Source organism: Agaricus bisporus (genome assembly GCF_000300575.1).
Source record: "Agaricus bisporus var. bisporus H97 unplaced genomic scaffold AGABI2scaffold_10, whole genome shotgun sequence".
Taxonomy (NCBI): Eukaryota; Fungi; Basidiomycota; class Agaricomycetes; order Agaricales; family Agaricaceae; genus Agaricus; species Agaricus bisporus.
This window is the reverse complement of record NW_006267345.1, coordinates 930,135-956,025: the sequence shown is the minus strand read 5'-3', so window position 1 is coordinate 956,025 and position 25,891 is coordinate 930,135. Positions and strand designations below refer to the sequence as shown.

The 25,891-nt window shown below is 45.8% G+C and overlaps 9 protein-coding genes across 9 annotated transcripts; 6 read left to right on the top strand and 3 right to left on the bottom strand.

The window, feature by feature from the left end:
* Positions 1-98: 98 nt before the first annotated feature.
* AGABI2DRAFT_187742 (hypothetical protein) lies at positions 99-4,444 on the bottom strand. The gene is made up of 17 exons (XM_006455279.1): positions 4,331-4,444; positions 4,209-4,274; positions 4,049-4,162; positions 3,657-3,985; positions 3,333-3,600; positions 3,109-3,275; positions 2,644-3,069; positions 2,096-2,579; positions 1,708-2,042; positions 1,577-1,647; positions 1,375-1,516; positions 1,119-1,314; positions 965-1,060; positions 809-911; positions 394-741; positions 281-337; positions 99-230 (listed from the first exon to the last, which is right to left on the bottom strand). The coding sequence occupies exons 1-17, from the start codon at positions 4,401-4,403 to the stop codon at positions 167-169; spliced, it is 3,339 nt and encodes a 1,112-aa protein (XP_006455342.1). The 5' UTR covers positions 4,404-4,444; the 3' UTR covers positions 99-166.
* A 194-nt stretch (positions 4,445-4,638) lies between these two features.
* Positions 4,639-6,624, bottom strand: AGABI2DRAFT_138547 (hypothetical protein). Its single transcript, XM_006455278.1, has 11 exons — positions 6,273-6,624; positions 6,080-6,222; positions 5,896-6,021; positions 5,796-5,838; positions 5,635-5,746; positions 5,498-5,577; positions 5,425-5,440; positions 5,314-5,375; positions 5,155-5,258; positions 5,032-5,096; positions 4,639-4,970 (listed from the first exon to the last, which is right to left on the bottom strand). Exons 1-11 carry the CDS (start codon positions 6,325-6,327, stop codon positions 4,697-4,699), a joined length of 1,080 nt encoding a protein of 359 aa, XP_006455341.1. The 5' UTR covers positions 6,328-6,624; the 3' UTR covers positions 4,639-4,696.
* Positions 6,625-8,072: 1,448 nt separating this feature from the next.
* On the bottom strand, positions 8,073-10,355 carry AGABI2DRAFT_121267 (hypothetical protein; the record flags this gene model as incomplete). Its single annotated transcript, XM_006455277.1, has 8 exons — positions 8,073-8,936; positions 8,984-9,147; positions 9,198-9,366; positions 9,413-9,513; positions 9,568-9,859; positions 9,933-10,060; positions 10,098-10,205; positions 10,259-10,355. 8 exons carry the CDS (start codon positions 10,353-10,355, stop codon positions 8,073-8,075), a joined length of 1,923 nt encoding a protein of 640 aa, XP_006455340.1.
* A 597-nt stretch (positions 10,356-10,952) lies between these two features.
* AGABI2DRAFT_194944 (hypothetical protein) lies at positions 10,953-12,051 on the top strand. Its single transcript, XM_006455276.1, has 4 exons — positions 10,953-10,991; positions 11,058-11,175; positions 11,238-11,617; positions 11,676-12,051. Exons 2-4 carry the CDS (start codon positions 11,132-11,134, stop codon positions 11,828-11,830), a joined length of 579 nt encoding a protein of 192 aa, XP_006455339.1. The 5' UTR covers positions 10,953-10,991; positions 11,058-11,131; the 3' UTR covers positions 11,831-12,051.
* A 3,157-nt stretch (positions 12,052-15,208) lies between these two features.
* Positions 15,209-16,690, top strand: AGABI2DRAFT_226793 (hypothetical protein). Its single transcript, XM_006455275.1, has 5 exons — positions 15,209-15,492; positions 15,545-15,602; positions 15,658-15,849; positions 15,905-15,957; positions 16,010-16,690. The coding sequence occupies exons 1-5, from the start codon at positions 15,220-15,222 to the stop codon at positions 16,577-16,579; spliced, it is 1,146 nt and encodes a 381-aa protein (XP_006455338.1). The 5' UTR covers positions 15,209-15,219; the 3' UTR covers positions 16,580-16,690.
* Positions 16,691-18,581: 1,891 nt separating this feature from the next.
* AGABI2DRAFT_194942 (hypothetical protein) lies at positions 18,582-20,016 on the top strand (the record flags this gene model as incomplete). The annotated part of the gene is made up of 11 exons (XM_006455274.1): positions 18,582-18,700; positions 18,753-18,826; positions 18,895-18,949; positions 19,001-19,063; positions 19,112-19,195; positions 19,248-19,465; positions 19,519-19,538; positions 19,597-19,679; positions 19,736-19,822; positions 19,873-19,911; positions 19,972-20,016. Coding segments are annotated over exons 1-11 (879 nt in total), but the record flags the coding sequence as incomplete, so codon positions are not given.
* Positions 20,017-20,088: 72 nt separating this feature from the next.
* Positions 20,089-20,732, top strand: AGABI2DRAFT_194941 (hypothetical protein). Its single transcript, XM_006455273.1, has 5 exons — positions 20,089-20,134; positions 20,184-20,268; positions 20,318-20,394; positions 20,446-20,574; positions 20,638-20,732. The coding sequence occupies exons 3-5, from the start codon at positions 20,352-20,354 to the stop codon at positions 20,649-20,651; spliced, it is 186 nt and encodes a 61-aa protein (XP_006455336.1). The 5' UTR covers positions 20,089-20,134; positions 20,184-20,268; positions 20,318-20,351; the 3' UTR covers positions 20,652-20,732.
* Positions 20,733-20,898: 166 nt separating this feature from the next.
* On the top strand, positions 20,899-23,110 carry AGABI2DRAFT_194940 (hypothetical protein). The gene is made up of 16 exons (XM_006455272.1): positions 20,899-21,014; positions 21,070-21,143; positions 21,191-21,245; positions 21,305-21,367; positions 21,426-21,509; positions 21,580-21,794; positions 21,849-21,868; positions 21,924-22,006; positions 22,074-22,160; positions 22,218-22,256; positions 22,321-22,365; positions 22,419-22,485; positions 22,541-22,628; positions 22,678-22,754; positions 22,815-22,946; positions 23,006-23,110. Exons 1-16 carry the CDS (start codon positions 20,907-20,909, stop codon positions 23,032-23,034), a joined length of 1,266 nt encoding a protein of 421 aa, XP_006455335.1. The 5' UTR covers positions 20,899-20,906; the 3' UTR covers positions 23,035-23,110.
* A 159-nt stretch (positions 23,111-23,269) lies between these two features.
* Positions 23,270-25,873, top strand: AGABI2DRAFT_194938 (hypothetical protein). Its single transcript, XM_006455271.1, has 8 exons — positions 23,270-23,740; positions 23,796-24,292; positions 24,345-24,565; positions 24,621-24,899; positions 24,961-25,027; positions 25,081-25,362; positions 25,423-25,516; positions 25,580-25,873. Exons 1-8 carry the CDS (start codon positions 23,362-23,364, stop codon positions 25,588-25,590), a joined length of 1,830 nt encoding a protein of 609 aa, XP_006455334.1. The 5' UTR covers positions 23,270-23,361; the 3' UTR covers positions 25,591-25,873.
* The last annotated feature ends 18 nt before the right edge of the window (positions 25,874-25,891 follow it).

Below are 25,891 nucleotides of genomic sequence, written 5' to 3'. Positions count from 1 at the left end.
ATCCTGTAGTAGCATTGTCCGATGGGCTCTTCGGCATTCAAAACCGATTAAACATTTCCTTCTCAACAAAATCGTGCACCAGAGGCACCATATTCAATGAGGTGGCATAACGGCCCTTCAAGCGTGATACGAAATTAAGCGAGGGTACTGGGTGGAAGAAATAGCGCTATGTAACCACATTCAACTTGCGAGAGAACGCCTCCCGACATTGATAATGAGTGACCTCACCCCTGTCAAAAGGTAAGGCTAAGAGTGAAAAACTATAGTATCAAACACTCACCGAGGTGCATGAACGGCGATAACGCTGTTCCCAATCCTCTTATGACACTGTGGGCATCTGGCAACGGAAATTAACATCACAGCCGCAAAGACAAAAAGAAAAAATCAACTCACATCCGACTGTCAGTCACTCTCACTCTCCTCGTTTGTAGCGCCATCAGTCGTCTCGCAACTTGATCACTCCTCGCCTTACTCAAATGTTTAACGACCCTTGTATCAAAGATCGGTGCACGTAGTGCCTCTATCAGGAACGCTCGTACATCTTCCGCTGTGACCAAGGGCGGTAACAAATTCAGAGTTTCTACCGGATCTAAGCGTGGATTATGTCGCGAGATGAGTTCTAATGCCGGTGCGAGAAGGTCGGTCGGAGTTGGTTTAATTGTAGGCCTGAGATATATCCGCAGAAGGGTAAGAAAGACGTTCGATGTTGGTGATTTAGGTTGATAGATCTGTTTGCAGTATCTATGTCAAGCGAGAGCATTTCAAATCGGTACATGAAAGACACGAGGTGCAAAAGAAAATAACCCACTCTTCAGCTTTGTAGTAATCATGGAGATGGTAGACATAGAGTTCGAGTGCCTGATCATGTCGGCCCAATCTTCCTAGCAATATTGCGCGAGCTTCGTACAGATCTTCCATGGTAATACAATTAGGATTAGAGGCTGAGCATGGAAAGGTAGCTTACCAGTCGGTGATAAGATACCATACAACCTATCAGCTCCAATTTTATCATTCGTATTCAGGAACTGGAGCAATTTTGCATAAACCTCCTTCCTCGTCGCTGTGAAAGTATTGCCATCAGCGTATTGTTTTCATTAATTCAAGGAGAATACACTTACTATCCTCGTTCCTTCTCTTCGCATTGAGCGTCATGCTGATATACAATTCCGCCAATCTATCGTGATACGCCGGTGTCTCTTCATGACGTTCCTCTATGATGTACTCGAGATACTTGGCGCAAATCTTTGAGTTAATACTTTCGAGGTAATTCGCAACGGCTTGGTGAGGTAATTCGACGTCTTCCGAGAGAAAGATCTACGGTACAAGACAGTTCTCAATACAGGTTTGAATAAAATTCAACGATAGATCTCGTACCTCAAAGCCCATGTCCACATTCTGATCAAAAATCCATCTGGAGAATTGGAATATATGATCTAGGTACTCCGGGCCTAGTTTTTGGAGGTAGGTTATTGAAGGACGAAGCTTGTCTTCTATGTCGGATACCTCTTCACTAAGGCTGCAAACCGCTAGATATCAACAATGAAAGAATATTATATATATAAACACAAACACGCACTCTTTGAGCAGTTGTAATGCCTTCGCATGCATCTTCTTCCCGTAATACAAATCCTTCAACTCCGCAAACCTCTGTAGGGTCCAAACCATCTCATCACCGTATTATCAACAAGATGATACAAGGATGCCCACCTGGATACCTCTCAAATCTTCCTCAACCTCACTTACCTCACACCAATTCGGCAACGAACAAAATGACTTCAACAAGCCAGGTCGGATAATAATGTATGATTTATACAATGCCGTATCCACCACCTGAGCAAATCTCAACAGCTCTTCTGGTGTTAATACGCTCAACGGGGCATCGGGTAGAGCAAAGAGTTCGTCGATGGGTACTTCAGATAATGGTTTGTGATCATCGTGTTGGTTCTGGAATGTTATATTGACTGAGGTGAGGACTGGGTCCAATTTGGTACGTCTGTCGACAAGGTAACCAGTGAGTGCTTCTATGGAGCGGCGGAAATCGTCTGCGGGAATGGAAATTTATTCATCGACGTGATCTGTATAGCGAGTCACTCACCTTTGACAACACCCCGGCGAACACTGTGAATTGACGCAGTGTCAGAATCACCCTTCTCCTTATATCCATGAGCACCCAAGAACCCTAAACCAGCACCTTTTAGACGTCTGATAGCACCAGTTCCTACACCGCTACCACCGAGTGAATTCGTAATGGTTGTGCCTGCGGGCTCCGACGAACTCTTCTCGTGTTTGCCCCCGACCGTCTCTCCTCCAGCACCATCTTCCCCGGGCGGTTCACCGCTTCCGCTGCCAGGGAGCGGAGATGTGGAGGCGCTGTCGGGAGAAGGTGCAGGTCCTCCGTACAATGATACCCACTCTTTCTGAGGAACAGATAATCTCCGCGAAACAGCTTCAGGATACAAAGCGATGACTTTTGCAGGGTTAATGTCCAATTCAAGAAAAGTATCAAGAGCTTCTTTGAATTTTGATGCACGAAATTGGGATACAGCATTGAGAGCGCGAATGCGCGTGTGTCTTTGTACCTTCATAACATGATAATCGGTCGAATCTTAGTCAGAATGAGCATAGGAGGGACTAAATGCGTACTTTGTCAAGAAGAGCACTTTCGTCTATGACATCAAGCAGGCTCAATGCATCCGCATAATATCCATTCTCAACGAGCTCGTCGATTTGTTCTGCCCAAGGACGCATACCAAATTGCCATATCGAACTGCCTTCTGCTGCCGCTACTGTCCTGTCGACTGGGGTAGTGATCATGTACAATGGAGACTTAGTTGAGGAGGAGAAAAGGGGTATGTGAATTGAAGCATTCTGGACCGCAGTTGACGGAAGAGAGGTAGAGGTGGAAGTCGTCGCCACAGTATCTGTCGAAGACTTGTTATCGGCCGTAACCGACCCCGCAGGAGAAGGGGATGAGGGGACAGGAAATGGTATCGTGAAATTTTGTAACACGTGAGCGGAGATAGATGAGCGTATCTGGACGACACTCGTACGTATCATGCTCGGCGGTTGCTGTACACCATTACCAGACGAGCTTGGAACAATAGAAGCGGATTCAGATGTTGTTGATGCGTCGAGTATTTCGGATGGTATTGTACCGGCAGGAAACACGGAAAAAACATAGGGTCGGATATAAGCTATCTCGTCGGGTGAGGCTACCCATGCAATATTCTTCTCCCCCGAAGGTCTTCCGTCTTTCCCGACAAAGATTCCTTCGCCTATAACCAGAAATACTGATCAGAATACTCTCGACAAACAAAACAGGTACCACATACTGTCTTTCCCGATCAACACCTCTCCGTTACCAACAGGCGCAATAGTAGGTTTCGCTTTAGCGCCAAGTCCAAGTGACATGTATCCAGTCAAACCGCTGAATGCACCCATACCCATAGTCGCGGATATTGCCGTAGGAAGCGGCAAAGTCACGTCTACGATACTCATTGTAGGGATGGAGAATATGGCATAATCAGGAGCATAGGCAAATCCAGCGGTGTCAGCATCAAGAAACGCAATCGCGCGAGGCGAATGAGGTATAAGAGCTTCCTACGAAATGATTGGTAGTAAGTTATGGGTGGCACAGATGAATAAATGAAACATACTTTGATTTCTTGAGCTTCTCCATCTTTCCACGTATATACTACCACTTTTCGTCTACATCCAACCAAAAGCTGCGTGACCACGCTCGGTATCGACATAGTTGTTGCCCCAGCGTTGGGATGGGAAAAGCTATCTGCCATGCTTCCGGGCAGCCCAATCGTAGCTGATGGAGGAGTGGCAATATTTGACGCATCCTTTCCTGTACCAACCGAAGTTGAGGCAGGTGAATGTTGTATGGTTGTGTGCAAACCAAATGAGAATGCTGCCTTTGCCTTAACAAGCACTGTGGATGGTGTGAATCCCGGAACAGGAAAGAGGGTCACTGTCATTTCTACAGACACACACCACCGATGAGAATCGCGACGAAATCCACAATGCAGTATCAGTAACGTACCGGAGAGGACAATCAACGAGTTTATCTCTCTTACGAACCCCAGCTGGTCAATTGCCCTTCTGACGAGACCCTTCTTTGTGTCCATTAACTTGATGCTAGTTCCCCCATCTTCACCTACACATCTACAGCTGAGGCGTAACAAGTTTAGAGACAGACATACCAGGGGCATTTGTTACTTCATATATTAGTAGATTCCCATTACTCGTTCCGACATATAGCCTGTCGCCTTTGCATCACGGTTAACTTGAGTGCGTCCAAGGAACAATGACCGAATGGACAGACCATGCTGGCACAGTGACTCGGCTTTCTCTCCAAGGGAAGACACGAGTCGTTTGGGTGCAAAGAATGGTGCCATGGAGCTAGTTATTGCTAGTATTTCATCGGCAGGTATCACGTCAAGGGCAAGCAGACCAATGAGTTGTCAATGAGGTGATCCGCTTCTTGCATCATTAACCGAATTCAACAATGCCAAATAATTCTTGTCGAACGTGTCAAATTTGATATCAAATATCAATGCTCAAATATCTGAGATGGCCTTATGAAATGGCGAGTACTATTCGCGAGATCGGCTTTCACTTTCGACCTAGTAAAATTGCAAAATAATATGTTCAACTTTCTCCTACAATACAAAACTTAGACTTGTAATTGTCAACTGTAATGTCTGACTACGCCATTACCAAGGCGCTCTTCCTCGATTCTCCCGACTTTCTCCAAGACCGCTTGACCATACGCTGCGGTGCGTGCCTTTCGCCACTCCTCCATGGTCGGCGTCTTATCTTCATCGAAACGTCGTTTTACCCCGACGCGCTGGAGGACAGGGCTCTCTGACAGAGGTTCAAGCTTGACATTATCATCCACCAAGGCGAAATAAATCAATCCAACTCGCGTATATTCCTGTTGATCTCGCGGTGGTTGAACGACTCTGCAAAATATTGACAAATCAGAAGATTTGTGAGTATAACATGGCTGAGGGATCATCCTACCGGTGAATTGTTGCGCGATAATAACCACCGGAGAGGGATTCCATACCGTCGCCAGCATTGACAACCTTTGAAGAATAGAGAATCAAGTTTGAATGGCCGTTAAAGATAATCTATAAAACGTACAATAGCATTATCAATGTGTTTGACCCACTTCCAGTGGCCATCTGAGGTCAGAACTTGGAGAGCCGAGACCGGCTGACTATAGAGAAGTGTAACGGTTCCGATATCTGGCCCGCATTATTAGAAGGTCTAGATTGACATCGGAGTAGATTATCTGCCTACCTGTATGTCCCTTGAGCCAGACATTCTTTGACTTCTCCTCATCTTCCGCAGTTCTTGGATAGCTTCATAACTCCTAAGTTGAGTGTAAAACGCTCTGAACGCATAACCCACTATTTCAGGAGGCGGACTGGATAAAAATGTTCTTAATATCTGTCCCCATCCAAAGAATGCATAATTCAGATACCGTATGATTCACCAATAGCTTCAAAATTATGCGTCTTAACAAAAGTTTCCTCCGGAAGTTCCAGACCCGTCGCAAGGAGCCTATTTCGTATGGTTAGTCATGCAGTAAAGAAGCTCATTTGATGCTAAACGATCGACCTTAAAACTGGATGCAAGATATTGAAATGGTTGTGCTTTGCGAATGCCTCAATCTCTGGAAGGAGCGGCCGAATGATTTGAGGGTGCTTCCGCTTGGTCACATCCCGATTAACTTCGTATCCATGAGAATGAAGTCTTCCAAAGACAAAGAAAGAACTTACTGCTATATAGTTCGACCTGATCACGAACTCCGTTGTCAATGTGCTGAATCATTGCATCAGAAACGCCACAAATTCCAGTGTCTGATAAAATTGAACATACGAAATACTCCCTTGGTTTGTAACCTTGATACGATCCATTCGTCTTGATGGCAGCAAGATATTCTTGTTTCTCGCTTTCACTGACATGTTCGAAAGGGACGTTAGCGATATCAAACATCCGCTTTGTCTGGAGACACAGGTGAGCAACGAGTAGAATTCTATCAGGAAATATCTTCCAAAGGCACCTGCTCAGATGTGTAACCATGATTAATGATGTAGAAGAATCCCTGGTTGGTCATGGCATCCACAACTTCTTTGGCCAGCTGCTTGCGCCCCTCTACGGTCTTAGCCTTGGACAAGTCAATAGTTGGAAGATCAGCATAATCCACTGTATATAGCTTCAGTTGCTCGTCAGCCATGATAAAAATTAAGTCTTACAGTTCACGTTAGTAGGAGGGGCGGGTACGTAAGGTGGGACTCCAGGTGTGGTCATGGTGGTAGCTTCCAAGGGAGGTGGGGGATGAGAAGTCATGCTTATACATTTGCGGTAACGCCTTCCCCTTCCAATTCAGGATATATTTAAACGATCCTTTTTAACGAAGACGGGGGATGAGGATTGTCACTGTGTCCACCTGAACTCCATGGTGACCACGAGATAAACCTTCTTATCTGCGCAACTCCCACGCAGAATTGACGTGAACTTCGAACGTCCGGAACCTGTTAATGCCGAGGCGGCGACGAATGAGGGGGGGTAGAAGAGGTTGAACGTATCGCTTGACATAGGCTGATATATCTGCTTGCGCAATCCTGAGCCAAAGTTTCTAGAAGCAGGGAAATATTCTCATCATATGTACATGACGCCGTGAGAAGGGCACTGTCTGTTGAAGAAGCACTAGTAGCGAAGCCATCTATATGAGCAAAGAGGGTTAAAAACACCAAGAAATGCGACGTGACGTGTTATTTTTTACATGAATTTGCCTGGTATGGGGCCTCGAACCGACCAGATAGCCTGGGTGGCGGTGGTGGCCATGAGAGCAGTTGGCCATTGCAGACATAGAAAGCCCATGGACGCTAAATTTGAGATTGAAATCTCAACGGCAACCATCCTCTACTGTCACCGCCGTATTCACATATTCTCCTTGGTTCTGCTCGGCTAGATTGCCGGAACTTTTGCGTGAGATTGTTCGTAGGCTTTCAGGCTACAGAGTCCTGTTCCGGATCGTTGAACGAACAAATCGAGTCGTGTCTGCAGCTGAAATTTTTCGTCGCGCGATTCGCTTGTAGAGATTGAATATTGAAGGTTTGTCCGACAAGACACCAAGTAAGAACACAACGAAGAACGGGCACTGTGCCACGACAGTGTCCGCTGAAAACATTCCATCATTTCCATAGACGCGCCGGATTCGATAGACTTCACAAGTTCATCCAGACTCTGATTGAGGACGAAGTACATCTGCGGAAGAGAGACAAGGAGTGCGTGAGAATGACTCTAATATTTGAGAAGCCAGTGCCTATGGTGAAGGACTTTGGAAAGATGTGCCAGTACACTTGTTTGCATTATGAGACACAGATATCTATAGCGCCCACATCTCTTAATTTGGCACGGCGTCATTGCCACAAGGAACGGGTAGAACATACTGAAGGCCGGCAGATACAGTACCTTCATAAATAAGGAAAGACATCTGGAGACTGGCAGACGGATGCGGCTGTTTCGGGAATCAAAGAGCGACATGTCATCGACATCGCCGTGCCTGATTTCACCTGGATCAACTCAGGGTCTATCTCTGAATAGTAGCTTATTTGCGTACGACTCCCGCGTAAAACTCGCAAGACATAGAACATCCGGAGGCTTTGCTCCCGCCAAAGAGGATACGAGTAAGCTTTCCTATGGAAGCCGGAGTTAGAACCGGGTCACAATCACACCATGAAGACACGGTTATCCCGCGAAAAAACAAAGAAAGGCGAGTTATGATGAGAGGGCAAGAACAAGTTCGTGACGTGCATGCTATATGAAATTGACGTGGTCGAAAATGAAAACGAAAAGAAAATGTAATGAGTAAGTAATGAAAGGCTAGAACCATAACAATAGAAGGAATGCGCGGTATATGTTACCCGTTGTAAAATGCAATTGAAGAAAACGTGTTCAATATTTGTCCAGGATTCATCACACTGTATATCCAACGCGAGTAAAAGAAATACCGGTGTTATCCCGAAGAGCCGGGCTTGTCATAGCTAAAACTAGCGTGCACCAGCAATTCCCGACGACCGTATGACAGTGATCGTCGCACCAGCATTAGTTCTCCCAGCTGGAATTGCAGGAGGCTTCCGCCTCTTAGGTGGTGCAGGTGCAGGTCTCCTGTGCGTTCTTGGCAGCGTTGTATCGGATGTCAATGAAGTGGTGGATGACGTAGGTGACGCTGATGGAGTTGGTAGATAAGCTTGTAGTGGAGGTGGTGGTGGTGGTCGGCTGTGACTGCGAGCGCTTTTCTGTGGCAAAATAGGGTTCGAAGGTACGAGTAGTTGGTGATTATGGGAGTGAAAGTTATATTCAGAATCATAGGAACCCGGTCGTTCGTGGTGCCTGTGCGCATGTGTTCCTTCAACGATAGTTGAAACGGCGGTGCCCTTTCGAGGATGTTTGCCTACGCCCGGACCTGGCGCTGAATCTGCCATGGCATGTAAGCTTGCGGAACTCGCATTGCTAGTCCTCAACCGCTCGAGTGTAGACGGTGGTGGTGGTTTAAGCTCGTTGTGTCGAAGTTTAAGATTTTCCACACTTTTGCTGGCTTTCAGATTCTTGACTTTGGAGTTGCTACGCTCTAAAATGCATGACGAGGTAGGACTCGCCACAGAAATGGACATTTCGCTTTTGTTGTCCCAATCACGTTTTCCCTCATCCCTCCGCGCTCGTAGTTGCACACACCAATCACCGGTCAGACAACGGTCCACCAGACGCTTTGTTGTGGGATTAATCTCCCGTATCTTTGAGTTGCTCATTAGTGATTCCAAGGTGTAAAAGATCTGTGACCGTTTATAAGGGTGATCGCGGAGTTGGGTTCTGGTAAGAAGAGGGTGAAGGACTCGAAGATAGTTGTTGCGTAACTGTTATAAAATAAGTTTGCGTATTTGGAAATGGAGTGGGGTCATACTGATTCACTGTCTTCGTCGAGGTCGGCCAATTCGCGCAAAAAGACATCTACGAGGACGCAAAGGTCGTTGGTATAAAAATATTCCGAGGTGCCATGGGTTGTGAAAATGAGATACAGTATTTTTAGGATAAGCAGTTGGGTACACAGATCTTCCGACGTCCCACCTACAAAACAGTGAGAGACAGTCTTCGCCTTGTGTGAGTGGGGCACTAACCTGCACGATTTAACATGAAAATCATATTCTCTCCGAAAGTTTTACTGAATCCCAGGCGGCGCATTAATACGCAGATAACGCGATTCATTGTTTCCGCTGAGTGGCTGTCGTTATGATGATGAGAATTTGAAGGAAGTGAAGCGACCATGAATTGCTCATTTAATGCAACCTGATAATTCTCAGCACATTCAAAATAGGCGATATGAGACCCTTACTATCAGTTTGATAACCGAATAATTGAATGTATCGTCCTGCATGTTTCTAGTTTGTTCAATGAGATCAAATAGCTGATCTATAAAGTTATCGTTAAATGTTCCTGATTGAAAATGAGTAAACATGCTAAGAAAAATAAAGGTGGTCATGAACGTACGAAGATCCTGAAGGGAGAATTTCAGAGTCCTGCAGACTTCATATAGTAATTTTACAGCCAACGTCCGCAATTTTGCCTCAATCGGAACGGGAATTGAAGGGGAACCGTACGATGTGCCCACAGCACCGGTGTACGTGTCCTCGATATCAGGGTCAATGTCAACTAATACATGGTCCATGAGCAGTGGGAGGAGTGGTTGCCAACGTTTATGCGACTTGAGAAAATCCGGCTTGCGTCTGCCATACCAAAAAAGGATGCTATAACATATAAATTGCGAATGCGGGTCTGTATTCTGGATTGGAGAAAAATATGAGCAGGTCTAATAAAGAAAGGAGAAGCAGGAATAGAGAGACAGGGAAACTCACGGAGCGGGCGTCGTCGACGATGATTTCGCACATCCTTTCGGAATGAAACTCAAATAATTCAGAATCGAGTAGTGTCTCGAAGGCATGCTCCAACTGGAACGGGCTCTGGAGATATTGCTCTACGGAAGCTATCAGTCTCTTAGTTTAGCCGTCCAACTGATAGACACGTGCCATGATACGCCGCGCAGAGCGTCAAAAATCGCCTAAGAGCAGCATCGAGCAGAGCCAATGTCTGGTATTCGTCGCTGGGTAATTTGAGTACATCTTCAAGCTCTAGTAACAGGTTTTAACAAATGGAAGAGTTGAGTGATGATCTCAGCACATACCAGACCAGAACTGCTGGGCGGTCTCGATAAGATAGATGATTCCAAGCCCATCGTCTACAGCTACTGCAGGCACTAACTCTTGTTCTGTATGTGCCATGCACCGAGATAGCTGGTTTGGGCTGGTGGCGAGGCAGACTGGAGGCGGAGGCGCGAACGACCCTAACCCGCAGATGCTTAAGTATGTAAAGCGGACAAGCAACAACAAACACCATCCAGTGACCATCCAGTGTTTGCTACATGATCCGTCGGTTCTGAACTTGCTCCCAGCGCCAAGTCAAGCTTAAATGTGCTCTCTTCTTCGTCTGCCCGCAGCTCATCTCTCACGGTCGGGATTGACTAACCTTCTGGTCCAACTCACTCACACCGATGCCTGGAATACTTACAAGTTTCAGTTTGGCTGATCTCCATTGCCTGCAAAGCCACCTCGCTGGAATCTTAAAGACTTAAATGCTCATAGTGGGGGATCAAGTAACGCTCTGAGAACGACGAGGCTCCGACAATGGAACAACGTTCAAAAGCATTGACAACAAGACCCGAAGGCTGGCGAAATTGACAAAACAGAAATTAATGATATCGTCAGGCGTTGCCATTAAGAGGGGTCACCAAAGTCTTAAGGCTATGCAGCGTTGCGATGTCGAGGGACGCCGGTTCAAATCTAAGCACTAAGAGTACCCATTCTCCAAGGAGGGGTTGACCGACCACGATTGGAACTCAAATCCATGTTTAGTAAAAAGTAGGTACTTAGCTCTTGGCCGCTTGATTTTGATGCTTTCCATACTTAAACATGCGTCACTGATAGGAGACTCTAAAAGGCACTGAAAATTCTCCAATCAATCAATATCTTATGATGGCCAAGAGGCACATGAGAGGCACATGATGCACTCACAAAAGATAGCCGATAACATCCATCACTCTCAGTAAATCGCCCGTCTTCTCTCGCCATGGATTTCATAAATGATCTTGCGCATGGTCATGGCAGGGCCGAACAACAAGAACAGCCAACATCCTCTCCACCACCTGAACGTCAGCGTGGTTTTCTAGACAGGATTGGTGATGCTGTTGGCGACCTTGGCGCAAAGTCCCATCAAGACACACCAGCTCCTCCACCCCCTCCCCCAAAGAACGAAAGCATCTTTGATAAGATCGGCGATGCATTGAAGGGAGAGGAGCATATTTCTCCTCCTCCTCCGCCAAAACCAGAAGGATTCTTTGATAAGATATCGGATGCGATCCATGGCCATGAGCAACCCGAAGAGCCTCCAAAGCCGCAATCTTTCACAGAGAAGTTTGGGGACAAGGTGAACAGCACGTTTGGTGGTGGCTCCAGTGGTGAGGCAAAAGAAGGGCATTTGGACAAAGGTTCTTATTTTGCCTGTAGGTGAATAAGAAAACTTACGACGCCTCGTTGGGATTTTAGCTATCGACTTTTATCAGGAGCATGTCTTGAAGCAGGGAAAACAGGATGACGAGAGCGCAGTCGAACAGCTGAAGGATAAACAGATCGCGAGTGTAATCAGGCATGGGTTCGAGAGTGTCACCGGGAAAGATTTGTCCTCATCCCATAAAGAATGATTGTCGCTTGAATCCACTCTCTTCCTCGTTTCACATACCCACCGTTCTCGTGATCCATATGCACCTTTTTTCGTACTTTGTATAAGCCTGACGTCGTGATGGATATTTCCAGATTGCCCCAATTAGAACTTGAACCTCTCCGCTTACTCGGAGTCGGGTAGTCGAGCAGATAGTAGTGTATAAAAAGATCACTACTTGTTGCAGTCGACGTTGTACAAGCCTATTATAAGTCACGGGAAGAATTTAGCCGAGAGTGCAGCTAACCAATCTTCATGCCATACTACAGAAGTCCTGGGGCTGTGATGTGCATGCATTGTTTCGGTTCTGTTATTTGAACGCTTGATTTAAACGGTTGAATATACTAGTGTCGTTACATGGGTTTATCGTAATGCTTTGCATGGCGACACGCACCATCGAACGAAAGCCTCTTGGCACTTTTTTTTTGTCATTGAACTCTTTATACTTACCTGGGGTCTCACTCACTCACTGATGAGCTATTTCAACTCTAGACACTTATTATATTACATTTAGCTTCGAAGCACAAAAATTCAAGATGTCAGATCTTCTCTAGATTTTTCTGATCAGAAATTTACGGACATTTATGCGTCATGGGGAGGAGTTGGACGGACGCGTGGGGGTTAGGGACCCGCAAACGGCGCAAACTAATAAGTTGTTCAGTGGCTTTATGGCATACCTACATAGGCTCCGGCCATCATTTGATCAGCGCTGTACGTGAGCAGATATGATTTCTTCATCTATTCGACCAGTCTCGTCCTTCCATTATGGCATTCACGCATGCCAGAGGTGTGCTATTTAGATAAGTATCTACTTGATCAGAATTGTTTGTATCAATTCTAGTGCTCCTAATTTCAGATGCCACAGTGTGAATGGAGATACAGAACTTACAACAACTCACGACAACAGAAATCTATCAACTCAGCGGCGGCTGCGGCCATCTAAGCTGTCTAACATCCCAATTTGTCACGATAGCTAGAGACGAGGCTTCTTAGTATGAGGCTGTGACCGTCGACTCCGCGCATGCTTTTCTACTCGTATCAAGGTAATCGATGTTCGCCACTTTGCTTCCAATACGTTTTACTCTCTAACTTGTTAGATGATTACCGTTCCATGCTCTGCATATCTAAATTTGCCGGAAGTTGATGGCCGCCGTTGTCGGGAAGCCATCCAATCATCTGTACCCAAATGATAGCACTCGCATGGTAGAAGCCACAGAACTGGTAACCCGCGGATTTGAAACGGCGAAATCTGACGAAAGCGCTCTCCAGGTATGAAGGAGATTGACCTTTCTCTCCGCCCAGATCATCGTATGTGTGAACAAGTGTCTCCAGTTGATTTTATGGACCATGAAACACCAGGTAAACTATCAAGAGTTAAGGCGTTTGGTGATGCACGTGTGGAGTAATGATACTTATGATCTATAACAGTAGCACACTCAGCCGCCGCAAGGAAACCGTGGCGAAACCGTGGCGTGCGGGTTGAGATACAACCCTAAGCGCTTTGGTACCCGCTGCGCCGCTGATCTGATCTGCGCCGGAAATCATCGAAATGCAGAGTCAGGATCGTTTCCTTTTTTTCAATCAAGTTCTCACTCCTAGTCAAAAGGCATGTTCGGAATTTTCCGACAATGAATACTCAATGAATACTGGCCACCGTTGCCACAGTGAGGTGACGGCGGCCTGAGCTCACATCGCCCTTGGTTTTTCCGAGTCGGAAACGAATATTCCGCTCACGATTCTTATCCTGCACGATTTGTAACAAGTCAGAGTGTAACTGGAAGGTAGGCTCCCATAAAAATTAGCCTCTACAGGCCTAAGGGCCGTACCCGACCATCGGCCATTCCAGGATTTCCTGTTCAAAAACTGTGACATTGAAAACTTGAAACCTTCCGCGCCCAATAGGTATTGTTTCATGCTTGACCCTCATGGCCAAGAAAATCTCTTATTTTCCAAGGAAAACCTTGTATAATGATAAATCTTAACTTTCTTCTTTGACACATTTGGCGGAAATCGCGCGAGCTCAAGCTATTCCGACGGAATATGACAATCAGTTACACTCTTTGTGACAAGAAATGGGGTGGCATCAATGAATGGCATAATGTGGCACAACAACAGTTCAACTGACAAGTTCTAAAACTGTAAGGACGGAGCTTACAGCATGGCATATCCGTGGTAGGACATCGTAAGATAGTTTGTTATGTGCCTTTCTATACAACGGTTACTAGGGGACAACTAGGGCAATTAACTGGACGCTTACTTTACCTTACATTAACAGAACCTCTTGGACTAGGAGTTCGAACACACCCGGTAAAACAGCCTGTGGCGGCCGGCTACATTGCGGCTACGAGCGTAAAACGTCAAAAAATAGTGAGACTCGAACCCTTCCACGGACCCTGTCATGTACATTGGACATAGTGAAGCGCCGCTTCCTCAACGCCTTTCTGTCTCGCGTGCTAGCATTCAGTTACACTGTGTCAAAACTATTGTGGACATATAGCAAGAGGAATTATCCAAAATGATAAACTATCCAGTCAATGCATAGAGGATCCCTAGACACGCTTTTCAAGTTAGTAGCTTCGTGTTCCCCAAGAGGAAGGCGTATGTCAACAGTGCGAGAAATCAACGTCACTTCACTGCTATCAGATCTAGGATATAATGTCAAAAATGATACTACTCACTCGGGGATACAGTCTATACAGCGACCCGTTGACGAAGGTAGATCTTAGTACCTTTCTCGCACGGACTAATCGTGGTCATGTAGCTTTGGCGGTACTGGAGGCCACCAGATTCATGTTTCGTGATCTAAAAGGGTACCGAAGCTGTCAAAACTCTCGGATAACGGTAATTCAGCCTCATCGTGCTTCATCGAAATGGGGAACGTTGTCCACAGCTTCGTGAATTGCCAAGAAGCTAGTGAGAAGGGAGGCGAATTTTGAAGCCATGCTCCGCATTTGTGTCGTACGCGATACTGGAGTACCGGAGTCATACCATCGACTATGTGCTGAGTAACCCTTGTTCAACGGGAGGACAGATCCATCTAGAAATTTTTACCACGGAGTGCGTTGTTTGGACGCCTCCCCTTTGATTCCCCAGCTGTTCCCAATGGAACGCAAAACAAACTTTATGACCGCTCAAGAGGTCTAGGGTCCTCGCCACATAGAAAGAGTATGTATAAGGAAAGGCCGACCCTGTTGGTTTTGATTGTTAGCATCATTCATCATTTTGCATCGGTGATCTGGTCCCAAACCGCTTTCTACTTTGACATGCGAACCTACTTGAAAATGACGGTTTATTTTAGGTGGGCGCCACTACGCGCAATGCTATAAAACCCAGGCAAAGAAACTGGTCAAACTACAGGCAGCAATCCCCAAAATGGCTCGCTTTGCATCCTTTGTCGTCCTTGCTATCTCTCTGGTTTCTTCGACCATTGCTTTCCCAGCTTCACGTTCGCTGGCTGGCTTGTCGATAGAAGAGCGAGACGCGGCCGTTGCTTCACTGAAACCCGCCTATCCAAGGCCCCCACCACCTCCTCTGGCTGACGATGGGACTAAACTCGTCAATGATGCCGCACATCGTTGGAGGCCCGCCGGACGCGGCGACAAGCGAGGACCTTGCCCCGGACTGAACACACTCTCTTCTCATAATGTAAGCCACCTACGATATGAAAGTAGGAACTTGACCTTGACCTCGTCCGCAGTGGATGCCTCGTAATGGTGTCGTAACACCATATCAAATGGTCGATGCCACCCAAGAAGGTGAGGAACAATTGCTCTTCCATATGTCAATTCTCACCCGGGCATCTTCGTACAGGATTTAATATGGAGAGTACCCTCGCGAGGAGGTTCACGTACTCTAGTCATCTTATCGACGGAAATGTCATTACGGATCTGATGAGCATTGGCGCGAAGACGGATTTGACTGGTCCTGCACCTCCCCCGCCGGCAAACCCAGGTGGCCTGAATTTACACGGATTTATCGAAGGAGACGCCAGCTTTACCCGAGGTGCGTTGTGGATCATATACTCTCACTGTAAGACTAATGGGTGCCTGATGTTCAGGTGACGCGTTCCATGGCGATAACTGGCAATTCAACCAGACCCTCTTCGATGAGGTAAAATTTTGCCCAAAACTGTAAAGGATGTCAATGACTTACCTTGCCAAAGTTCGCTGAATACATCAACAAATACGGAGCAGGGAACTACAACTACACAGTCGCTGGTGAATTCAGATACCAACGTATTAAAGAGTCCATCGCGACGAACCCCCAATTCAACTTCAGGCGCCTGCGCTTCTTTGCTGCATATATCGAAACTATCGTCGGAGTCAACTTGTTCACGGACGGACGCCGAGACGATGGTCAAGTGCCTCTAGAAGATACACGCAGCTTTTTCCAGGACTCCCGTATGCCCGATGGCTTCCACAGAGCGGCTAAGCCTTACGGTCTCGAAGGCACTGATGTTGTCTTTGCGGCTCACCCCTTCACTCCGGGCTCCAACGTCAACGGAATTAACTCCTACGAAACTGACACAACCTCACCCGATTTCGGAACCGACCCAGACGGTTGTATACAATATGCGCAGTTTATCAACGAGGCCGTCGCCCCTCTCTATCCCAATGCCACTGGGATTTTGAGGAGAAATCTGAATCTTAACTTGCAATACTACTTCGATACTTTCGGTGGTAAATGCGAGCAGATATTCCCTTTCGGAAAGGATGATGAGGATGATAACTAGATTACAACTTGTTGTTTATATTATATTGTACGTTCCTTAAGAGCAGCCTCTTGGATACACATAGATACAAGATCTACGGTTTAATCGAAATTATTTCGGTTGTTATGATACACTTTGCTTGATTCAAACCTTGCGCAAATGGGAGAAATATAGCTTATGAATGATACGGCTGCCAAGTCGCCTTCGGGTTTGAATCTTTCCAATGAATAATATGACTTGGCGGTTCGTACTCTTGCTCACTAATCATCTTGAATGGGAGAGCGTAGATCTTCATCGTGGTCCTAACAGCTAGAGAACTACAAAATTATCGGAAGCGCCTGGCAATCAAGACTTAAAATAGATCATGGACTTGCGATGTCATGCATTTCAAGTTGATCATATCATATTAAATCAATGATGCTGAGAACCAGTGAGAACCAAATTCTCGGTTTTCTAACTCGATATGACCTTTTCTCCGAACAATGCGATCTGCCACTTGAATATTCGTTTTTCGAATGCGGGAACTTCGAGTGAAACGTAGCCGTACTCGATGAGGCATTGTAGTTTTTTCTCACTGACAGGCATTCAATAAGTAGAAACTCATCACCGGTTTATGGGAAGAGCCTGGGATCAAGTAGGAAGATACAACAGCGAAACAGTTTCCAGGACCCATTCCAAAGTTAATAATTACTTAAGCCCTCAAAGCATTAATGCATTACGACCCGCCGGCAGGTGGTCTTGTGATTAAACTGAGCAACATCACGATGAACTGCTTTGACATGCGTTGGAAGTTAGAAGAAGGTTCGGGGAAAGTGCTGTAGCCAGTCACCATAAGTCGTCCCAGAATCAAGGGTAGATACAAGAGTGTACGCTCTACTTATCAAGGAAGCGGGTATCATAAGCAAAAGAGAGAAGAGCAAAAGGAAAGTTCGTACTGCTGTTGAACAGCGAACTGTCGCATTCGGCAAAAGACACGGGTGGCTCGGTGGCAAGCTTATAGACCGCCGTGCTACATAGCATGAGCTTGGTAATGTATACATATCTTCAGATTCAGTAGCCGGGCTTTCGAGCGCTACTTTGTAGATCTATCATCTGGGTCTCGGTAAACTCAATAAGCCAGTTAATGATTAGCGTGCTCCGACACTGCCGATTCCGCATGGTCTCCAGACTCTGGTCTTTCGCAACTTACCTTAGGCGGATGTGGCGTTGAAAACCCCGGGCTTGGTGTGTTCAAGCTGTCATCAAACCGTCATCAAACCGTCTCCAGATTCAATGATTCTGTTGTCAAGCTAGTTTTCATCTAAGCGTCTACCAAGGCTACTCATTTCTCTTCCACACGAACATTTTGCTCTGGTTTGATTACGTTCTTTTTGTATTCTTGGACTGCGGTTTCTATCAGTCGCCTACTTCACGTTGCTTCATAATGCGTGGGTTCCATAGTAGGAGTGGTCCAGAACTCATGGAAATCGGTCGTCGCGCACTGGCATTTGTGGCAAATATGCAGATGGTACCGGCGGTACTTATTAGCCTCTTTTGATGAGCTGCCAGTACGGGCCGGCCAGGGGCCGCCGCGCGCCGCGCGGGAGACGCGTCGAAGCGAGCTCGTGATTAGCGCGTGACGCGTGACGACGCACAACATCTTGGGGTTTACTAGTTTAACTCATGGCTAACTCATGGCCAGCTTGGACGCAACTACTTGCACAGACGTAAAGGTTCTGTCGTAAAAGCCATTTTACCGTCCCATATATGACACGTCTTTCCTACGCGAAATCCTTATTCTATATTTTTGTCCTACACAAGCAAGGCAGTCTTCTCACGCCGATCGGCGATATCCTATTACAGGCACAGTGAACCCTCGTGATCTTTCTTATGGAGCACTTGGGTATCTGCTGAGCACATTACCTGAATCTCTAGTGCTTTCCAGAATCTGGGCATGGTCCAAGCATTCACCCCACATCCTTTATTATCGCAATAAATCTTGTTTCGTAGTCAGCCTCGCCCTTGAAAACACCTCACACGGACATGGCACTCATGAAGTGGATTACTCTTGCATTGGGGGCACTGATACTTACAGTGACCGGCGCCGAGGGAAAGAAATGCAGATTACATCCTCTAGGGTCTGGAATGGACGATACTGATCAGGTAAATTTTTTCCAAAAATCAGTGCTCGATATGATTACGAGGAATTGTGTAGGTTGAAGCCGCTATCAACGCATGCGGACATTCTGGGACTATCACCTTTGAAAAAGGAATGTTCAACATCACCAGGTTGGTTCTGTGATCTGTCTGGGAGACTTATTTTCACGACATACTGTTATAAATTCTCACTTATTAAGGAGGATGATGTGGGACCTTGATAATGCGCATGTTGACCTCAAGGGGACATTGAGTGTAAGTGTACGTATCCCGACTCAAACTTTCATGACTCAGTTCCTCCATCAGTTCCAACCTGATACAGATTACTGGCTTAACAAGAGCAACACATTCCAAGTCGTTTTCATTCAGGTCTGTTCAAGCTAGTTGACAAAATACAAGACTGATAAGGAAGTTTAGAGTCAATCCTCGTGGTTTGTTGTAACAGGCAAGAATTTTGTGATCGATGGACACGGTGCTGGAGGTATAAATGGAAATGGCCAGGTCGGGTGCACTCTTTTTTTTCTTGTGAATCTGGGTTTAATGGGCGGCATAGGCTTGGTGGAACCTTTTTGCAACTACACGTCCCCGACTCGACGGCGATGGCCGACCTATTGCATTCACTCTGTGGAGAGTCAGTAATGCAGTGATTCGCGGGTTTAATGTTCAAAGTCCTCCGTTTTGGGCACACACGGTTGCTGAATCCGCGGATGTTTTGTACGAGAATATCCTGGTCAATGCCACCAATACTGACCCAACTTTCTCTGGCCAAAAGTATGAAACACTGGTTTACTTTCCAACTCAATCAGAATTAATCCTCTTTACAGTATCGTATGGAATACTGACGGTGGGGTTTCAGAGTCGCTAAGCCTGTACAGAGATATCGAGTGCATGAACGTTTCTAGGCATCAACACTTACAGAAGTTCTCGCATAACGATGCGTAACTGGGATGTTACCAGTGGAGACGATTGCATTGCGATCAAGGGCGTAAGTTGCCTCATATATCTCCTTCCTTTGCCAGTCATTCATCGAAATGCGTCAAGAATTCCACTAGGATAACAGCCCGAAACTTTATTTGTCGTGGCGGCGAAGGCGTTGCTTTTGGATCTTTGGGCCAATACGCCAACATGGTGGGTCCTTGTCCAACTCGTCTTAGGGTACTCTGACACTCTCGATGTAGACAGATCTAGTTTCTGATATCCTTATTGAGAACGTGCAGGTACAGTTGCACTTCCTAGCGCAGTGGTACGGCACAACTCAATTTAACTACCCTTATTAGGTGCTGCGTCTTCCCTCCGACGTACAGCCGAACAATGTACATGGTGTAAGTCGATCTGTTTGAAGAGTAAACACATTGATGTATCCGCATCAGATTTACTTCAAAACTTGGGATGGGTCTCTGAACAACGGCGAACCACCGACCGGAGGAGGCGGAGGCTCAGGTAAGCATAGTATTCAAGATGAAACCGTTTTTATCGAAGTTATGATTAGGACTTGTAAAGAATGCTGTTTTCCGGAATTTCAAGTTGGATCGGGTCGACACTGCTGTTCAAATCATACAAGATTTTGGAGGCGGGTCAGTATTTGAAATTTTAGTTTGCGCGAGTTTCGCTCATATTATCAAGCGGAGTCATCGGTTCCCGTGTCAAACTCCAGGATATGCGGTTTGAGAATATTAGGGGCACTACAAACGACTCTACAAGTGCGACACGCTCTTCATTAACTCTGGAGAATTTACTGATTACGTTTATAGTCATAAATCTCGCGTGTAGTCAAGCAGTTGGATGCTCTGACTTGGTTTTCAAGAACTTTAATGTTCGTAATCCAGAAGGCGCAGATGAGTACATCTGTGAAAATGCTCACCATATATCAGGTTTAAAAGGCGAGTTTTCCTAAAATAGAACAATCTCCCAGTGTGATAGCTCAACATTTCTGCTTTCGTTAGGCGACTGCCATTAAATGTACCTATTCGAGTCGGGCACTGTGATAGGAATTAATGTACTCTTGATCGATTTATTTGAATGTAGGTTGTGTGGTACACGATTTCCATCTACGGCCCGAGCGGCATTTTTTGCAAGTTCGCATGACTGTACTCGTGATCATACCTTTGACTTCTCTTCTTCGAAGAACTCACTCTGATTTGAAAATGGTATATGTTCGTCAAAGTTTTGCTCCCATGGATATCGTTCTCCCCCAGGTTGCGGTCATCAAAGCATGCTCAGTCTTTCGAGAATATTTTTTTGTCTGTTTTGCTTTAGAACAGCGTTTGCTGCTACGTGCCGTTTAAGTCCTTTAGGTGAGGGTCGTGATGATACAGATCAGGTATGCACTTTCGTTCTGTCAAGTGAATAGAAGTATTGACTGAGATATCATTAAGATTGAGAAGGCCATTGCGAAGTGTGGCCAATATGGCACAACGGTCTTTGAGGAGGGCTCTTTCAACATCACTCGGTATGTTCTTTTCGGCGACTTTTGATTCTCATTCATGCTTTGTTTAGAAAGATGATGTGGAATTTAAATGATGCGACTGTCCATATGCATGGTTTATTGAGTGTATGTTCATTTTCTTGCTCTTAACTCTGTCGAACGCTATATTGATGACATGTGTCCAGTTCAACCCTGATATACAGTTCTGGCTGAACCCTGCCAACACCTTCCGAGTCGTATTTATCCAGGTCTGTAATTGTCCGATTGATGGACTTTTTTGTGATGTTGATTATGTTTGGGATTTAGAATCAAGCATCATGGTTTGTCGTGACTGGATCAGATTTCGTCATTGATGGACATGGTACCGGAGGGATCCAAGGAAACGGCCAGGTAAACAGTCAATCTTCGAAATAAAAACTTCAAAGGTCTCTAATAACGATGCTTCTTCCAATGACTTAAGCCTTGGTGGTCGTTTTTTGAGACTCGTACAAGAGAAGATGGAGATGGTCGTCCCATTTCTTTGACACTCTGGCGAGCAAAGCGGGCGGTTGTTAAGGATTTTCGAGTCGAATCACCTCCGTTTTGGGCTAATGAAGCAGCGGAATCGCAAGATATTTTGTATGATGGGATGTTGGTCAATGCTACCAATACCGATCCAAAATTCGCCGGAAAAAAGTGAGTTAGCTGTTACATTGCTGTGAAAATTGGTTAACCACATATTATATGTAGCATCGTACCGAATACCGATGGTGGGTTTTTGCAGACGTTCTTAAATTGTCTCTGACCATCAATTACATTTCATAGGTATTGGAACATATAGGAGTGATCGTATCTCAGTGATCAATTGGGATGTGACATGTGGAGATGACTGTCTCGCCGTCAAAGGAGTATGTTCGCTCTCATCACTTGGAATAACTTCCCCGCAACCTGTGTTTTGCTGACTCTGAACCCTAGAATTCATCAAATATTTATGCGCGTAACTTCACTTGTCGGGGTGGAAATGGCGTTGCATTTGGTTCTCTCGGTCAGTATGCCAATTTGGTGAGTAAAATGAATGAATGAATGGGTTGTTATAGAGATAATCTAAATTTACTTAAGACTGAGCTCGTGGAAAATGTATGGCTGGAAGACTTGACGGTAAGTATTGAAATCTTAACTTGTAATTCTGGGTAAGAAGACAGAGAAATCATCATTCATATAGATGACGAGGATAGACCCCAACGTGCAACCAAACATGCAGAATGGAGTATGTAGTCTGTCGAAATCCCATTACTTCAACATGACAATTCCTTTGGTCAGGTGTATTTCAAAACTTGGACTGGTTCAATAAATGGTGAACCTCCCACTGGTGGTGGCGGTGGCCCAGGTTCGTGTACTTCTATCCTTGAGAAGATACTGTTCATTCAACGAATTAATGATAGGCATGGTGAGAAACGTCACAGCCAAAAACGTCCACCTTGATCGAGTCAACCTGCCTCTCCACATCTATCAAACTAACGGTGGTCATTCGTACGTTTGTTCTCCTTCGGATCACAGTGTGACCCTGAAACACGAACAGGGGCGACCTGCCTTCCGAGATGACGTTTAGCGACCTCAGTTTCATTAATTGGACTGGAAACGTCCTCAGAAACACGCGTTAGTGCAACCATTTTGAATATTTGGTTACGATCGGCTCAAAGATAGTACTGCTGACAGTCGTGGATATTGAATGCAGCCTTCCCGGAGGATGTAGCAACATAGCCTTCCAAGATTTTGAGATTGCTATTCCTACCAATCAAGATGCTATATTGATCTGTCAAAATGTGGATGGCTTGGCCGGTCTAGATGGTGCGTACATCAGAATTGGGGTTTTGTGATGAAGTTTTGATACAGGTTTTCACTCTCAGCTCCTTGCAATGCGACCGGCCGCTCATGAGCCGAAAGAAGACTCAATTCGTAGCTTAGTCGTATCTCTTTGTTACATTTGAAATGCAGATTTTTGTAGTGGTCACCTTGTGAACCAACGAATCTAGGCCCCTGGGCAGCGTCGGCATGGATGATGGGAGGGTGAGTACTGAATATTATTGAGTGCCGAGGTCAGCACTATGGCAACGCCGTGATCGATCAATGATGCGGACACAACAAGCCAGCAGTCTTCACTCCTTTATCCTCTCTTTTTCCTTCGTCCTTCCATTATCATTACCAGCAGGCCGGTACCGTTCTTTCTTTTAGTCACGCTGGACGTTTGTTCCTTCATTCATTAATGTCGTCCAAACACTCGTCGGGTTTGGATTTTTCCGATGGGCCGAGCCCAATGCTACAGCTCCAACAGCACCCCGATCTCGCCATTCCGTATGGCTCTGGTACTCAGCCCGGTCATCTCCAACGGAATAAGACGGAGAGAAGGAGGTTGCAAGGCCTTCAACGCTCCAACACCGTTGGTTCACTCGCTCAGCCGGCTCTCAATAAGGCTATGACTTGCAAGCAACGGTTTGATATATGGATGATTAATGAAGGAGGGCGTCAGTTATTCTTTGGTGTTTGGATTATTTTGCACCTTTTGGTCGCTATCTTCGGTTTTTTCAACTACCAGCTCAAGGACAACAATGTCGATGCTCGGGCTACTTTTGGAATTACTTACGGTTCGTGCGCTGTTTTGGAATGTAATTTATTCGCTCACGCTGTGCTCTTTCCCAGCTATCAGTCGTACAGCTGCATTGCTTCTTCATCTCGATGTCATCTACATCCTCCTGCCCGTCTGCCGCAACTTCATCTCTCTACTACGTCGCACGCCACTGAACGATTTTATCCCCTTCGACAAGGCCGTCACCCTTCACAAGGCGACCGGTTGGTCCATCGTGATTTTTTCTGTCGTTCACATTATTGCCCACATGGTCAACTTTGCAAAACTTGCAATAGCGCAGCCCCCCGAAGCCGGCAATAAAGTCGTCATTTTCCTTCTTACCAATTTCACCACTGGTCCTGGTGTTACTGGGTGGATCATGACAGCCTGTCTGGGTATCATGGCTTTCTTCGCCATGGAGAAACGCCGTCGCGCTCATTTCGAGCGATTTTGGTACTCTCACCACCTTTTCATTATCTTCTTCATCAACTGGCAATTCCATGGCATGTTTTGCATGATCAAACCCGATCGTCCACCTTACTGCTCATACAACAATATTGGGGTGTTCTGGGTGAGTATTATTTGACGCGTTGAGTGATTTTGACCATTCTAATGACTTACAGAAATACTGGCTTATCGGTGGTGTCATCTGGATTGTTGAACGAGTCCTCCGCGAGGTCCGCTCCCGCCACTATACCTATATCTCCAAAGTTATTCAACACCCGTCAAATGTCATGGAGCTCCAGATCAAGAAGGAGAAGACTGCAACTCGCGCCGGACAGTACATCTTTATCTGCTGCCCTGAGGTCTCGTACTTCCAATGGCACCCCTTCACCCTAACCAGGTACATATCTGTCCCAATCTTGACACTCCGCTCTGACTGACTGTGATGTACGTAGTGCTCCCGAGGAAGATTACTTGTCGGTCCACATCTCTGTCAAGGGTGACTTTACTACGGCGCTTGCGAAATCTTGTGGCTGCGACTTCTCTAAGAAAAAAGGAGATAAAGATTCAGCTGCTGGAGGCAAAGTTATTGGTACCAACTATAATCCTCCCATGAACGTGACACTTCCCCGTGTGATGGTCGATGGTCCCTTCGGAAGTGCTAGTGAGGATTTCTCGAAGTATGAGACGGTTTTATTGGTCGGAGCTGGTATTGGTGTTACGCCCTTTGCATCGTGAGTCTCATCTTTTCCTTCTGCGAAAGAGGTCCCGTATTGACCTACTGTTTGATTTAAGTATTTTGAAGACTATTTGGTACCGTATGAATGGCCTTAACAAATCCAAACCCACTCGACTTTCCAAGGTAATCGCTTCCGCTACCATTTTTGTCACCAATAATACTTAGTTGTATTTCAGGTCTACTTCACCCTGGTCATTCGTGATTTTGGCGCTGCGGAATGGTTCCACTCACTCCTCCACGCTATCGAAGAACAAGACATCGGAAATCGTATTGAAATTAACATATACCTCACTGCGAAGTTGAAAGAAGATGAAATGAACAACATCATTGTTCAAGATGTTGGGGCTGAAAAGGATGCCATCACTTCGCTTCGCGCTCCTACTCACTTTGGTCGTCCTAAATGGGACCGCGTGTTTGGTTCAATTACTGAGAAACACCCTGAAACTGATGTTGGCGTGGTATGTGCTTTTTTTTTTTTCAACTATAAACAAGTCTCATAGTGAACTTTTCATGAATAGTTTTATTGTGGCCCTCCTGCTTTGTCCAAGACTCTACACCAAATGTCGAACAAATGGTCCAATCCAAAGGGCACCCGGTTCTTCTTCGGCAAAGGTACGTCTCAATCCAGTATGAACTCATTAGCAATGGAATAAACCTCGCATTTTTTTTTCATAGAGAACTTTTGATCGTCGTGAAGTTGGGATCAGTCTTGTGTTGGGGTTTCATGGTTTGGTTTTTTGGGCTCGTCATGTTAAACGTTCCCCCCTTATACCGCATTTTGTTGCTTCATCGTCAATACAACAATTTTGCCCCTCATCTTTCTTTTGTGCATTTGTTCATACGTCGTTCTGGTCCCTTGTTGTGTTGGTTTTTAGAATTGCAGTTTCAGATAGGTTATAGACGTATGAGATATAAGTGCTCCCGTGTCTTGTAAATTATTCTTATTAAATCACGATTGCCAACAGATAGAACAAAGGAAATCAATCT

Bases quoted from the DNA above. Each gene is read 5' to 3' on its own strand.
- AGABI2DRAFT_187742 (XM_006455279.1), bottom strand. From the start codon at position 4,403: ATGGCACCATTCTTTGCACCCAAACGACTCGTGTCTTCCCTTGGAGAG. The intron at 4,275-4,330 runs GTCTGTCCATTC...CGTGATGCAAAG, and splicing joins CGAGTCACTGTGCCAGCATG to GCGACAGGCTATATGTCGGA. The intron at 3,276-3,332 runs GTATGTGGTACC...TTCTGGTTATAG, and splicing joins GGTGTTGATCGGGAAAGACA to GCGAAGGAATCTTTGTCGGG.
- AGABI2DRAFT_138547 (XM_006455278.1), bottom strand. From the start codon at position 6,327: ATGACCACACCTGGAGTCCCACCTTACGTACCCGCCCCTCCTACTAAC. The intron at 6,022-6,079 runs GTGCCTTTGGAA...CTGTGTCTCCAG, and splicing joins ATGGTTACACATCTGAGCAG to ACAAAGCGGATGTTTGATAT. The intron at 5,839-5,895 runs GTATGTTCAATT...GCAATGATTCAG, and splicing joins ACAAACCAAGGGAGTATTTC to CACATTGACAACGGAGTTCG.
- AGABI2DRAFT_194944 (XM_006455276.1), top strand. From the start codon at position 11,132: ATGATGCACTCACAAAAGATAGCCGATAACATCCATCACTCTCA. The intron at 11,176-11,237 runs GTAAATCGCCCG...TGGTCATGGCAG, and splicing joins GATAACATCCATCACTCTCA to GGCCGAACAACAAGAACAGC. The intron at 11,618-11,675 runs GTTCTTATTTTG...TTGGGATTTTAG, and splicing joins AGAAGGGCATTTGGACAAAG to CTATCGACTTTTATCAGGAG.
- AGABI2DRAFT_226793 (XM_006455275.1), top strand. From the start codon at position 15,220: ATGGCTCGCTTTGCATCCTTTGTCGTCCTTGCTATCTCTCTGGTTTCT. The intron at 15,603-15,657 runs GTGAGGAACAAT...ATCTTCGTACAG, and splicing joins GGTCGATGCCACCCAAGAAG to GATTTAATATGGAGAGTACC. The intron at 15,958-16,009 runs GTAAAATTTTGC...ACCTTGCCAAAG, and splicing joins ACCAGACCCTCTTCGATGAG to TTCGCTGAATACATCAACAA.
- AGABI2DRAFT_194941 (XM_006455273.1), top strand. From the start codon at position 20,352: ATGCGGTTTGAGAATATTAGGGGCACTACAAACGACTCTACAA. The intron at 20,395-20,445 runs GTGCGACACGCT...TTACGTTTATAG, and splicing joins CACTACAAACGACTCTACAA to TCATAAATCTCGCGTGTAGT.
- AGABI2DRAFT_194940 (XM_006455272.1), top strand. From the start codon at position 20,907: ATGCTCAGTCTTTCGAGAATATTTTTTTGTCTGTTTTGCTTTAGAACA. The intron at 21,246-21,304 runs GTATGTTCATTT...ACATGTGTCCAG, and splicing joins ATATGCATGGTTTATTGAGT to TTCAACCCTGATATACAGTT. The intron at 21,368-21,425 runs GTCTGTAATTGT...TTTGGGATTTAG, and splicing joins TCCGAGTCGTATTTATCCAG to AATCAAGCATCATGGTTTGT.
- AGABI2DRAFT_194938 (XM_006455271.1), top strand. From the start codon at position 23,362: ATGTCGTCCAAACACTCGTCGGGTTTGGATTTTTCCGATGGGCCGAGC. The intron at 24,293-24,344 runs GTGAGTATTATT...AATGACTTACAG, and splicing joins ACAATATTGGGGTGTTCTGG to AAATACTGGCTTATCGGTGG. The intron at 24,900-24,960 runs GTGAGTCTCATC...GTTTGATTTAAG, and splicing joins GGTGTTACGCCCTTTGCATC to TATTTTGAAGACTATTTGGT.